The 14,968-nt window shown below is 37.7% G+C and overlaps 1 protein-coding gene across 1 annotated transcript in view; it reads right to left on the bottom strand.

Annotated features, from left to right (window-relative positions):
- Window positions 1–14,968, bottom strand: part of AKR1D1 (aldo-keto reductase family 1 member D1) — a 42,782-nt gene that overhangs the window by 6,051 nt on the left and 21,763 nt on the right. Inside the window, exons 5-7 of the mRNA XM_060633228.3 lie at window positions 11,557–11,679; window positions 6,987–7,096; window positions 5,631–5,796 (exon numbers count right to left, since the gene is read on the bottom strand). Of these exons, the coding sequence (XP_060489211.2) occupies window positions 5,631–5,796; window positions 6,987–7,096; window positions 11,557–11,679 (399 nt within the window). The remainder of the gene's footprint in view (window positions 1–5,630; window positions 5,797–6,986; window positions 7,097–11,556; window positions 11,680–14,968) is intronic.

Raw genomic sequence — 14,968 nt, 5'->3', positions numbered from 1 at the left:
AGCCGAAATCAAGAGTGGAACACTTAACCAACTGAGCCCCCCAGGCACCCCAAAAGACTTTTATGTCAGACAGAAATTTACGACTGTCTGCAAATGAGGAAGAAGTTGGGCTGGTGCTGGGGGGCCACACCCAACATGGGATTCTATTCTTTGTCTTAGAAATACCCCTGATGGAGCCATCGTGAGGGACATTCCAAATGCTCTGCAACAACACGTGTTTAGGACACCTCTTAAAATTCCATGAGTGAAGAATTTTTTATTGTTTCTGGATATTATGCTGAACTTCCTATTCTGGACTATGGCCTCTGTGCTGTGTTTTTAAAAATATTCCCTAGTCTCTAAATTTGCTTATGTACTTTTTAACTTTTAATTAAAAAATAAAATAAGTTTATTTATTTTTTGGAGAGAGAGCATATGTGGGCATAAGCGGGGGAGGGGCCAAGAGCGAGGGAGACAGAAATCTAAGCAGGCTCCCTCACTGTCAGCACAGAGCCTGACTTAAGGCTCTAACTCACAGACCATGAGATCAACCAAGAGTCAGACACTTGACCAACTGAGTCCCCCAGGCGCCCCCATGCTGCCATTCTTTTTTTTTTTTTTTAATTTTTTAAAATTTACATCCGAATTAGTTAGCCCATGCTGCCATTCTTAAAGACCATGCTTCAGAGTTTTAGGAGTAAGTCTCCCAACAGCACTTGCTGACAGCTGCAAAATAATCTCATTTTCCTTCAGGAAGTGTTCCTCTTCACGGATGGGTTTCTGTACCTCAGGCCTAGAGTCCGTCCGATAAACTCCAGGGTGCTGGGCGCATCTCTTCCCCCTCCGGGTTGCTCACCTGAACTTTTAATTTGATTTGTTTTGGGGTGCCTGGGTGGCTCAGTTAGTTGAGTGTCAGACTTCGGCTCAGGTCATGATCTCACGGTTGGTGGGTTCGAGCCCAGCATCCAGCTCTACGCTGACAGCTCAGAACCTGGAACCTGCTTCGGATTCATTGTCTCCCTCTCTCTCTCTGCCCCTCCTCTGCTCATGCTCTGTCTCTCTCTCTCTCTCTCTCTCTCTCTCAAAAATAAGTAAACATTTAAGAAATTTTAATTTGCTTTGTTTTAGACTCAATCATTTCTCTCATCATTTTTAAATGTCATCCTCTACCTTTTAAATATATTACATTTTCATTGTTTTATTTTAGCTTGCACACTTTATGCTCTGGTTTTATAATTGTTCTTTATTTACATTTCAATATTTAACTTTAGCTTATTTACATTTTTAACATTTGTTTTGATTATAATTATCTTCTACTTATTGTTTTATCTCGCTATCCCTTAACTTTTAGTAATTTACATTTATAAGTTTTAATTATATAATACATAAATATATGCTTTTTTGTAAAAATTAAAACACCAAAGAAGCATATGAACATGTATGAAATAAATGGAAGGTCTCCTTCTTACCTACCACCCCAGTCCTATTCTTCATCCCAGACATTTCTTCCAAACATTCAACACACTAAGAGCAAAATGCAATTGTATCATATCTTTTTGCAGACTAATGCAACTTTCTTTCATTCATATAATATGTCTTGGTTATCTATTCTGTCAAAATACATAGATTGACTTTGTACATAGATTGTAACTACTGCATTCGTTATAGATATAACCTGATTTACCTAATCATTTCCCCGATGGATTACTTCCCAGTGCTCTTTTCAGGGAATGCTTTTCTTTGATTATTTATCATCCAAGTATTGAGTTTATGAGATTGTGTAAGGAATCACAACTTTGCATAACATAGAAACGGTCATGACTGGACCAATCACTTATAAAATAAATCCTTACTCAAACTTCCTTTTTGCTTAACATCAGGCCCACTTTTTAAGTGTTGGTGAGTCATTTTCTGACTCCAGTGAATATGTAACGTAAAGCGAAGTCACAAATCTTGCCAAAGATGCAGGATTTCATGAAGTCATTGAAAGCGATCTTGGAGGTTTGCTCTAACTACAGGCAAAGTCTTTCAAATAGGAATTTAATGCAGTTAAAAACTACGTTGGTAGATATATCAAAAGAATTATCTGAAAGAAAAAGCCAAAGGATTAATGATCTCCTTCATATGAAGCTCTGTGAAATTTTACCAGAATTATTCTCTTTATGATCACTTAGCAAAAATCTTTGTGAAGAATGTGAAGAATGTCACATTCTGTTATCATGTAATTTTGTCAAGCATATTTTAAAATATCGATCCTGATTCACTCAGTTTGTTCTAACATTTAGTACACATATGCAGTTGTAATGTAAATTTTGTTGAATATAAAATAACTAAAATTACTTTCATGATTTTCAGTTTTAATTTTAAGGTAAACTTCCAAATTCCTCCTCCCTCCATTATTTCAATGCAATGTTTTTCTTTAGTTTATGTGGATTGATTTGCATTTTTTTTCATGGCACAAATTATCCTGTTATTCACTTTTTCAGGATCTCATATTATAAAACTGAGTGCCTGATATTCCTACCACCTCCATCTGTTTCTCTGATGGCATAGGTTTCAAGAAGAAGAAACTGTTAATTGTAAGTATAAATGTTGAAAGATCTACTAGACAAGGACAGAAAAATGATTGTTGGATCTGGCAATGAGGAGGTCACTGGTGACCTTGACAAGCTGTTTCAATGGAATGGTCAGGTGAAAGCTTGGTTTCAATGTGTTTAAGGGAGACTAGGGGAAAGGGACTTGGAGGCTGTGATAATAGAATTCTCTTTTAAGGGGTTTGCTGTAAACAGGAAGAAAGAAAAGGATAATATGTGGAGAGGAAAGTGAGTCTAGATTGGATTTTACCTTTTAAGATTGAGGTCACAGCATGTTTGTATATTGATGGGAGTTATGCAGTAGAGAGATAATGCAGGAGAGAGAGGGGGATGTTTGGGGGGTATGGAGGAGCTATTAGGTGTTAGTGTAACTGCAGTTTCCAGGGAGTAACAGTGGGAATTGGTTGCTGAAATATATGGGGCAAGATCATTGTGGGAGAGGAGATTAAAGAACTATAAGGCAGGGTTATTGGAAGGACCATCCCTATGTATGTTGAATTCATGAAGAATTGTGATGCAAGGAGTGTTGGAGAGAAGGAAAGTGAATCAAGAGATAAAACCTTCAAGGAATGGGGATCAGTGGATGATGGTAACAGGCTGGATAGTGGGTGGTATAATTTGATTTTTTGTTGTTTCAATGTTAAAAATATCCTGCTTTTTTATTTTCTTCATTGTCACCCTTAATTTTATATAGTTTTTAAGTTTATGGTTTTACTTAATTTTTATTACACAATTTTTTATTTCTATGACTTTTTCTTCTTTTATTGTAAATATATTTAAGTTTCCCTTTACCCTTTATGTTTTGTGGATATTTCCTATTCTTATACAATATTTTTTAAAGCTTATTTTACCTCAGTTTCTTCTAACATTTAGTACACATATGCAATTATAATGTAAATTTTATTGAATGCAAAATAACTAAAATTACTTTCATAATTTTCAGTTTAGAAGGGAATAATTTTCTATTTTGTCAAATAATGGTTTTAACACCCAGCAAAATTTGTGGTGGTAGGGCAAGTCTAAACCCTGTAGAGTGGAAATTGGCTGTGAATTCAGCTGTCATTTTCTTTGTAAATTTGTATCTCTTTCATGTTTTCTTGTGGTATGTGAACCTCTGAACTCCAATCCCTTATTATCTGGGCTATGGAAATATATGGGATATAGCAGAATTAGTTGCAATAAAAATTTTAAGGAGAATGACAGTTCTTTCAGTACAAAATAGTAATTCACAAAATGATATAAACTCCAAAGGTTTTAACCTTCCATTGCACAGACTACTAGTAACTACTCTCAATCTCTGAACAGTAAAATTTTGAATCCATGAAAACATTTGTTTCAGGTGCATTAAAACTTGTTTGAATTTTTGATAAACCAATACATTAGCCATGCAGATATCCTATTGTTTTAAGATGGCTGAAAACAGTGTCAACCTCTTTTAGTAAGAAGTACTTTGGTAAGTGCTAAAATACTGTGAGTAGTAGTATAACTGTTTATCATTCTTTGCCCTTCTTGCTAGTAACAGAATCCCCTTTTTCCTTTTATGAACTTCTCTTCTGTCATCTCGTAGGGCTGTTTGTCACATGAACCCATTTCCAGTACAGGATGTAGTCCAAGGGGGCAATCAAAGTGTCTTATTCACTGGATACAGTGATTAATATGGCAGAGGCTCATGGCCCACAAAGGGACAATCAGGGATAGAGACCCTCACAGAAGCCTTTACCTATGATCATGTTCACTGAATATGAGTAATAGATTAGCCGGGAGATGTCAGGGACTGTTTGTGCTGCCACGTGGAGACAGAGAAGGTAAGGGGTGGGGGGAGTACAGAGGAACGGAGAGAACTCAGTCCTTTTATAAATCATTTGCATACCTGTGCCCAGTCATGTCTGATGTATCCATGGAATTTACAGTTCTGTGACCCAATAAATCATGTCTCTCTTTCTTTGGTAAGTTTGAGTTGCATTCTGTCATGAGGTAGCAAAAGATCTCTGAAGATAAATTGTCTAATATCATGAATATCTTCCCATGGAAGTATTTATATTTCCACTCTATTATTTAAAAATGGCGATATATTTCATTATACAAATATATTATAATTTGTTTTGTAAGATTCTACTGGAGATTGTCTCCAGGTTTTAAAAATGATAAATCATGCAATAGTAAACATCCATGTTTGTATGCATGTATGTGTAAATATAGGCTCGAGATTGTTGGGTCAAATGGATATGTGGGTTTGAATTTTGATGGCTATGGATAAGTGACATCCTGCTTCTCCAAATCTTAAGCCAATTAATGTTTCTAACAGGAGTATATGCAAGTATATGCAATATGTTTTCCCACATATTCGATATTCTGATTATTTTCCTGAGGGGATAAATACTATCTCATTTTCCTCTTTAATTATGAACAAGACAAAAGCAGCTCACTTTCTTAAGTTATTAACTAATGAGTAATTACTTTTGCATGGTACTTTTCTATGGCTGTATTTACCTAGCAGTTTAGTCTTGAGTAGTAGGCAAGGTAATATAATCACTCATTTGTCTAGTGGCCTCTTTTCTCGCCTGTAAGTCACCGTGTTGATCATGGAGTATTTACAGAGGAAATAAAGGCAAGTGACATTCATGAAGTCTAATGATCTTCTTCAATGATTTCCAAGTTTGTTCCTCACTTCTACCAGAGCCATTAAGAAGGTGGAAAGTTTACTATTAGGAATTTCAAGTTCTATACCTTCTATTGATCCTGTGCTGGTGGAGAAGTGAGTAGGTAAGAGTCAATAGGTAAGGAAACAGAAGAGTAAGGGAGCTAGGTAATGTACAAGCAGCATGGAAACCCTCCAAGTACTAGGGACTCTCTCAAACTCAGCTACAGTTAAATTCAGACCTAGAGAGTGTGGATTGGGGAGCAGGTATAAAAGAAAATGTGAAGGCATTACAATTAATTAAATTAACAGAAAGTTCTCTAAAACAAAGCAAAACAAAAAAAGCAAAACAAAAAAACCCCAAACTCCAAAACAAAAATGCCTTCTAGGTTTTACATGTACTGAAGCAGTTCTCTTACTTGAAAGTTTTCTTTGATCCTTTCAGGGTTAAAGCTTTTAGGAATAACAACCACTCCTCTCTGGATGTTGAAACGCAAAACAACTTGAGCTGCTGTCTTCTTGTATTTTTTCCCCAATGAGTTTAGAAGTTCATCCTTTAACAAAGGTGGGGATGATACATTCACCCTTGAAAAAAATCAAAACATGCATCATATTTAGCTCGAGTCATCACAACAGATGGTTAGTCCATCACCCTCCTCCTCCATCTCCCTATCCACCTGTTCACCTACCAGGACACTTCAGGTCACCTGTAACCAATTTCTTGGAGTGCAGAGCACTCAGTGAAGAGTTGCTCTTTTTTTTTTTAATTTTTAAAATCTATTTTGGGAGAGAGAGTGTGAGCAGGGCAAGGGGCAGAGGGAGAGGGGGAGGGAGAGAGAGAGAGAGAGAGAGAGAGAGAGAGAGACAGAGAATAGCAAGCAGGCTCCATACCACCAGTGTGGAGCCTGAGGCAGAGCACAAGCTCACAAACTGTGAGATCATGACCTGAGCCAAAGTCAAGAGTTGGAGACTTAACCACTGAGCCACCCAGGCGCCCCGAAGCGTTGCTTGTATCAGGAAAAGATAAAGAGGTAAATTTATAGAGCTGTGTCTTTCAGAGGGTAAATAGTGCTTCTTGGGTGGGTCTTACGGAGATAACTGGGTTAGAAGCAGCTACACAGGGGAAGGCTCTGTTGGAGCAAACAGAGGCACAACTCTTGGAGTCATCTTCGAGTAGAAAAATTTCTACTTAAGTGTGTTGAACACATCACACACAGCACAAGTGCTGCCACTGAACACAGAGCTCAAACAATTCTCTGCGGTGCCTGGGTGGCTCAGTCTGGTAAGCGTCTGACTTTGGCTCAGGTCATGATCTTATGGTTTGTGGGTTCGAGCCCTGCATCAGGCTCTGTGCTGAGAGCTGGGAGCCTGGAGCCTGCTTCAGATTTGGCCCCTCCTCTGCTTGTGTGCTCTGGCACCGTGTTCTCTCTCTGTGTCAAAAATAAACATTTTAAAAAAAGAAAAAAATCAAAAATTTCAGGATCTGGTCATGGAGAATCTTTGTCAAATAATACCTAAACTAACATTTATGGAGCATTTCCTATGTTTCAGGCACTGCTAGGCAATTTTACACATACAGTAGAATCAATTCTTACCCCACCTTTGTGAGGGAGGTTATTAGCTCCAATTTGTACACACAGAGAATGGCTCAAAGAGGGTTAAGTTACTTTCTTAACATCACAGAGCCAAATAGTCATGTCATTCAAGTAACTCACATTAGTCTCACATTCTACACCAAAAGAAACACTCCTGAGCAGACATAGAGCCTTACTTACCAGCTTGGATTCCTTGAGGTCCCCAAAGGGCTATATGCGATAATGACGATGTCATGTTGTTGGCAAAATTTCAAGAGTTTGGGCTGGGTAAAATACGGATGGCACTCAACCTACATGGTTGCAGTGGAGGGCAGAGCACAAAATCAAAGCCTTGTAGTGAATCCAGTTTTACACAGTTTTAAAAAGTTCTTCAATAAAACCCATCTAAAAGCATCATGGATAACGAGGCAAATGCTGAATATTGTTCTTAACAAGGAAGTTTACGTTATGGTGAGATTACTTACAACGTGGTTAGTGGGGTCACCACCTGTGGATTAACTCTAAAATAAACGGGGAGCGAATTCAATTTCATGTCGCTATCATAGTGTAAAGCTTTAACGGAACAGACTTAATTATTTATAGTGACCATTCCAGCAAATACAATTTTCTAGGACAACAATACAGTCTCAAGGTTCAGATTAGAGTCTCGATACGGAGCAGCGACGTGTTGCCGAAGCCTTTTCTCTGTAGCTATCGAGCATCTAAGAACATTTTCACAAGAGGTAGAGCATGCGTAAAATGAAATTTGAAGATGTATTTTGTCCTCTTGGCCGAGAGTTCCTTACACCACCCAGTGCAGGCCTACATCCGTCTTCACTGTCTCGTTGGCAACAGTCCCGCACTAAAAATGTTTGTGTCACAAAGTCCTTCGCAAAGTTTCTTTTAACCCCTCTGGTAACTTTGGGCCTATGCTTTTCTTTCCTTTTTAAATTAAAATCAACCAAGCCTGAATTAAAATACTTGTAGTATTTAATTATTATTTTCACTGTCTGGTTTGAGTTCTAGAAGGCACAAGGACCCGCTCGCTACCTATGAATTTGCAAAGATAAAACTGGGCCTCTTAGTGGTGGGTCTTATTCCCATTCTCATTTGATATACTTTTTTTTTTTTTCTTCCCTGACATAATCTTGTTCCCTTACCCTAAGAAACACTTGTGGGTTTTCTCTCCTTTGGAACATTTCTTAAACAATTCTAAAAAGTAACACAGAAACTAAAATAAGGCAGGAATCGCACTTAGTGTTTCCTTCCAACAACACTCGCTGCTTTTTCATTTCCAGTTGCATCTGTTATTGGTAGGCCAGTCTCCCCAAAATACGTACTTCATCATGTCACTCACTGCTTAGAAACTAAGTATGAATTCCTTCATTTCATGCCTACCGGCTCACTCCAAACACAGCAGTTTGGTCTCCCCACAAGGACTCCTTTCTAATCAGATTGCAGTGCTGTGGCCTGTCTCTGGCCTATTAATGTAGAAGCAGGTATGTGTATACGTGTATGTAAATATGTGTGTGTATGTTTATATATACATCGAATGGTTTTATAACCTACTCTTTGAGAAAGGATTTCATATGGTTTGTGGCAAAAGATATACATAATAAGGCAATTAGAGTTAGAAACAGAACAAATAGGTGTGTGCATATGGAGTCTATGACTGAACTGAATCTGTGAACGGCAATTTGGGATGATACAGAGTTGCACTAAGTAACATCCGAGAAACATCTACTCAACAAAAACTTGAGAGTTAATATATACACTCAAATAACATAACATAACCTAATTTAATATAAATGTTTGCATAGACAGTTCTTCTTTTAAAAATTTTCAATGTTTATTTTTGAGAGAGAGAGACAGAGAGACAGAGACAGAGAGAGAGTGCAAGTGGGTGAGAGGCAGAGAGAGGGAATCCGAAGCAGGCTCCAGGCTCTAAGCTGTCAGCACAGAGCCCGACATGGGGCTCGAACACACGAACCTTGAGATCATGACTTGAGCTGAAGTCAGATGCTTAACTGATTGAGCCACCCAAGCACCCCTGCATAGATAGTTCTTAGGTAAAAATCCTGGGGCATATCACTAACGGGACACCCAGTGAGGGAAATGTGGGGGTGGGAGTGGATAAGCTATTAAGATCCATGTGCATACGAACACAGAGAACCATATTCCTTTTTTTTTTCAGAGCACTTATCTCAGTTTCTAACTATCAATAACTTTTGTGATTGTTTGATGTCTGTTCCACACTAGAGAGCTAGTGCCCCGAGAGGAAGGGCTGTATCTGTCTTTGGTCACTTATGCATGCCTGCAACCTAGCAAAGTGCGTGGCATAAGGCCAGTGCCGATGGCTGTTGAATGAATGGAAATGGTACCTATACAGACAGACAGGACCAAGCCAGAATCTTAGAATTACTGGTGCTGCAGACTTTACAGAAGGGCTCCATCAGCGCTGCAGCTTGGTGGGGTCATTTGAGGCCAGCAGATGATCCTTGTTGGGTCTGCTGGCACTGGAGGCCGAGTTTAAGGTGAAGGGCAGTGACGGTGTCTGATGTCACAGGGCCTTGATGCCAGTGTTGCCCTGGAACTTCGTCATTTCTAAGGAGAAGGATGACTAAGCACACTTGCTTCCTTCTTTGCCAGGGACTGGTTATGGCCCTTTGTGGATGGGCCACTGGAGATGTGGTCTTTACTTTTTCTTGTTGACTATGTAAAACTGATGTCACTTCTCAGTGTCTTGACATGTCTGGGGCTTTTTTTTCCAACACTATTTGGTAGCGTGGGACCTGAGATAGCAAAATCTCACAAGGTGAAGTTAAGCTGGACAGAAGCTGTGAAGGAAGATGTTAACCTCATCCTCTGTCTTTCTGTAAAAAAACTATGTTGAATTTTCCTTTCATTAATTAAGTCACTCAAAAAATATTTATTGCTTCCTAAGTCAGACGTCTGTGATTTAGGCATAGTGAGTAGGGTTAGGAAAAAAATGAAGAATTTGGAGATCTTTCCTTTCTCCCCCTCCCCCTCCTTCATTTGTTAGAATTGGGTGTATAAAAATTAAAAGACCTGAGCTAAGGTCTAATTCAAAGGTCTCCTTTGAATTAGGCTAGGAAAACACTGCATGACAAATTGCCCACCAGGAAGACTTTCAGAGAGACTAAGCCAGGGATGGAACCTGGGAGACACATGTCTTTGTGTCAACACAGACATCTTGGACAGTACTAGGGAAGTTTGGAATGCTCAGATTCTGAGAATTAGTAGAGAGCAAGGTCATATTCTACGTGACTTTGTTCATAAAGTCCACGGAAAAATAGACAAATCTGCAAATTATACTTTAAATTTCTTCTAATGGGAAAGTTAATTTTTAAATAGGTGAATTTTGACTTATGCAAGGTCTCCAGGTATGTGTCCCTCATAGATAAAATGTGTCCGCTCTGTATGAGGCCCACAGTATGCTCATCGTGATCTTGAACTGAAAGCTGCTCTTTTTTGTGTCTCTGGAGTAGAGGGGATCCTGCTCAATGCACAGGGTAATGGCTGGCCGGCCAGTAGACCTTCACTTTGATCTGTGCTATCTCTATAGGGTTGATATACTCTGCCTTCAGACACCATGAAACACATGAATAGGCTATGATCTTCCAACATGCTCTTTGTCATGAGGAGACACACTGTCAAATTCCTCATTTTTCATTCTGAGGTCAAAAACCGCCATCTTTCTTTGTATATTTGTAAGAAGAAATGTGTGTGTCATTTCAGCCTTTTAGTTATCTAATTTTTTAAATAACAGAGGTTCCTACTGTTCCTAGTGCCTCTTTTCTTTTTCATTGTTTTTTAAATGTTTTATTTTTGAGACAGAATCCAAAGCTGCAAGCCCATGTGGGGCTCGAACTCACAAACGGTGAGATCACGACCTGAGCCGAAGTCAGACACTCAACCGCCTGAGCCACCCAGGCTCCCCATTTCACGCTTTATAACAAAATACTGTTTTTGAGGGTGCAGGAAGATGTGCTGGTGAGGGGTAGGAATTAGGGATATGATTCCCCTTTTCTATTACATTTAAAAATGTAATTATCCATTTTTGTTTGCTCTTTTTTTCCTAATTTTAGAGTTTAACATTTTATACTGTTCAATGTGTCAGTTTCTTTTATAATTTTCTCATGGCTACATTTTCTATATATAGCTCCAGAAAACTAAAAATGTTTTGTAGTATTCACAAATGACTTCCTCTTTCTTCTTTAACAGCTGATCGAAGAGATACTAGGAGTATGACATGAGGCAAAGATCTAGATTTGTTTCTACAGAACTAGCCCTTCCCCCCACACTATTTATTGACAAATTCATCCCTTAGCCATTAGTTTGCATTATGTTTTTTTTTTTTTTTACATTATGTTTTTATTACACTTGGGGCTTGTTTATTTCTTATTTTCTACTCATTTGTATGTTGGTTCTGTACAAATCTTACATTATTTTAAAATACTCTGTATATATTAATATCTGGCAGATCTAGCTCGCCCTCATTATTTTTCTTCAAAAAATCGTTTGGGTTACCTTTGCCTGGATTTGAACTTTAAAATCTTTTCGTAAGAGACACATAGTGAGAGAAGTCAAAAGATTTGCTCAGAGTCCTCTGATGAGATATATGTAGAGTGATCACAAGATTTCTGACTCCTAGATCAGGGTTCTTGCTGTTAAGTAAACATTGGAATCTCCCTCTACCCCTCACACACACCCCAATTCCTCACCTCCCACCGATCCTGTCAAACTATACCTGGTTGCTGACTGGCTTATATTTGAGTCCTGGTTTGTTCAAGATGAGTTCCAGCTGCCTGCGGTTAAAATTGGATACTCCAAGGGATTTCACCAAGCCAGCATCTTTGCAAGCTTCCAAAGCCTGTTGAATAAAGGCCAATGGGTCAACAAAAAAGCCTCAAAACAAACGAGATGTCTATGAGGGTGACTATGAATTCTTTAAGAATGAAAGTCCCGGGGCGCCTGGGTGGCTCAGTCGGTTAAGCGTACGACTTCGGCTCAGGTCATGATCTCGCGGTCCGTGAGTTTGAGCCCCACGTCGGGCTCTGTGCTGACAGCTCAGAGCCTGGAGCCTGTTTCAGATTCTGTGTCTCCCTCTCTCTCTGACCCTCCCCCGTTCATGCTCTGTCTCTCTCTGTCTCAAAAATAAATAAAAACGTTAAAAAAAAAAATTTAAGAATGAAAGTCCCTGGGTATGGTAATAGGCGTGTGTGAAGAAAAAAAAAAAAGTGGGACAGACAGACAGGAATTGTTTGGGAAATATTGTACACCATATCTTCCCCCTTGCATTTTCACAATGTATACCAGTGCATTAAGAATGATCTTATTTCTTGAAAGCTGTTGAGGTTTGCTTTGTGGCTTGGGACCTGATCCATTTTTATAAATGTCTGGTGTGTGTGAAAATGTATATTCTCCTATTATTATATATATATCTTTTTCTCCTCTTGCTCTGTGTGTGTCTCTGTCTCATACGTACATGTATATATAGACACACACACAGACACATACACATATCTTATATAAAATTAGGTCTAGTTTTTCCTGGCTTCTCAATAACTTAAAGGAATATGTTAGAAATCTCCCACCGTATTAGAAGAATTTATCAATGTCTTCTTATAGTTTATCAACCTTTGCTTTATATATTTTGAAGATATTTTAAATGGTACATATGTGTTTAAAACTGGTATATCTTCTTGGTAAATGAATCTTTTATCATTATGCTATTTGCCATTTCCTATAAATTTTGGAATCAGCTTTTCCATTTCTTTTGGGATTTTGACTGGGATTGCATTGAATCTATCGACCAGTTTGGGGAAAATTAACATCTTAATATAGTCAATCTTTTTTTTATCTTTTTAAAAAATGTTTATTTTTCAGAGAGAGCATGAGTCGGGGAGGGCCACAGAGAAAAGGGGAATAGAAGATCCAAAGCCGGCTCTGTGCTGACAGCAGAGAGAGCAGAGAGCCTGATGCAGGGCTTGAACTCACTAACTGTGAGATCATGACCTGAGCCGAAGTCAGATGCTCAGCCAACTGTGCCACCCAGACATCCTTATGGTCAGTCCTTCTATCAAAGAACATGATATATCTCTCAACTTATTTAAAATATTAAACATTTCTCTCAGTAGTGGGCCTGGCTGTCTCAGTTGGTAGAGCATGTGACTCATGATCTTGAGGTTGTGAGTTCAAGCCCCACTTTGGGTATAGAGATGATTTATAAAAAAGCTGCTCAGTAATGCATTGTAGTTTTTACTGTGTAAGTCTTGCACTGATTTTGTTAAATTTATCTCTAAATACTTAATATTTTTATATTCACTTAATTATTAAATACTTCATAATTAAATTTTTAAAAACTTAATTTCCACTTGAACATTGCTAACATACATATATTGATACAGATTTTATTTTTTGTCCTACAGATTATTTACATGTATGCTTCTTAGTTTCAAAATATTTGATGAGTTTTCAGATATATTTTTGTTATTGACTTCAAATTTAATTCCGATTTTATCAGACAGCCTACTTTGCATAAAGAATATTATTAAGTGTATTGAGATTTGTTTTATGTCTCAGACAATGGACTATTTTGCTAAATGTTCCATGTGAACTTGAAAAATAGCATTTTGTTATATTTTGGTGAAGTACTTTATAATTGTCAATTAGGTTAAGCTGGTTGATAATATTTAAATCTCCTCTAATCTATAGATTTTCTGTGTACTTACTATCTCAATTATTGAGAGAGAGGTTTTGAAATCTTTGACTATAATTGTAGATTATTCTCTTTCTCTTTTCAGTTCTCTTAGTTTATGCGTCATGTATTTTGGAGTTCTGTTATTAGGTGCATAGATGTTTAGGATTGATCCTTTCATTATTATAAAACAAAATTTTTTAAATGTTTATTTATTTTTGACAGAGAGACAGAGAGAGACACAGAGGGAGTGGGGGAGGGGGCAGAGAGAGATGGAGACACAGAATCTGAAGCAAGTTTCAGGTTCTGAGCTGTTAGCACAGAGCCCAACGCAGGGTTCAAACCCACGAACCGTGAGATCATGACCTTCTTTGTGAGCTGAAGTCAGGAGCTTAACCAACTGAGCCACCCAGGCACCCTATTAAACTAACTTCTTTATCCCTGGTAATAATTTTTGCTCTGTAATCTTTGTTGATATTAAAATAACTACTCTAGCTTTCTTTTGATTACCATCAGCTGAGTATGTCTTTTTCTACCCTTTTCATTTTTTTTCTTAACCTTTTATTTCCAACCTATTTGTGTCTTTTCATTTAAAATGGGTTTCTTAGGGGTGCCTGGGTGGCTCAGTCAGTTAGGTATCTGACTCTTGATTTCAACTCAGGTCATGATCTCACAATCATGGGATCCAGCACCCCTTTGGATTCTGTGCTCAGCCTGGTGCCTGCTTAGGATCATCTCTCTCTTCCTCTGCCTCTCTCCCTCACTGCCCCCTCTCTTTCTGTCTCAAAAGATAAATAAAATGGGTTTCTTATATATAATATGTACTGGAGTTTTGCTTTTTATCCATTCTGACAACCTCTACCTTGTAACTGAGTTGTTTGGACTATTTACATAGATTATGATTATTAATACAACTGAGTTTAAATCTCCCATCTTGGTCTTTGCTTTCTACTTTTTCCCATCCATTCATTTTCCCTCTTCTTTCCCTGTCTTCGCCTCAGTTTATTTTTTTTGTTCCAATTTTTTTTTTCTTTATTGGCTTGTTTGCGATAGTCTGGAGATTTGAACATTTTCTCTTAATATTTGATATTCTGAAATTTCACTGTAATGTATCTTCTCTTTTTCTCTTCGGTAATCTATGCCCTTTATCTCTTTTTATTTCTTCAAATATTACCTCTTTTTTTTTTCTTCTTTCTTTATTTTTCTGAGACTCTTATTGTGTGGAAATTCAAATTGTATCCTTTATACCTCTTATCTTTTCTTTCATATTTAAAAATTTTTCTTGTCCTTTTCTTCTTCATGTTGGGGATTTCCTTATTCTGATATTTCAATCTGATCATGGTTTTTTTTGCTTGTTTTTTTAAAAAATGTATTCTTGTTCTTGTTTCATATTGCTAACATCTTTTCCTATCCCCTTGAATGAATATATACATATACATATACATATATATATATACATATA

The sequence above is a fragment of the Panthera onca genome, chromosome A2 (genome assembly GCF_046562875.1).
Source record: "Panthera onca isolate mPanOnc1 chromosome A2, mPanOnc1 haplotype 2, whole genome shotgun sequence".
Taxonomy (NCBI): domain Eukaryota; kingdom Metazoa; phylum Chordata; class Mammalia; order Carnivora; family Felidae; genus Panthera; species Panthera onca.
Note: the sequence above shows the minus strand (reverse complement) of the source record. Positions and strands in the feature narration are given on the sequence as shown.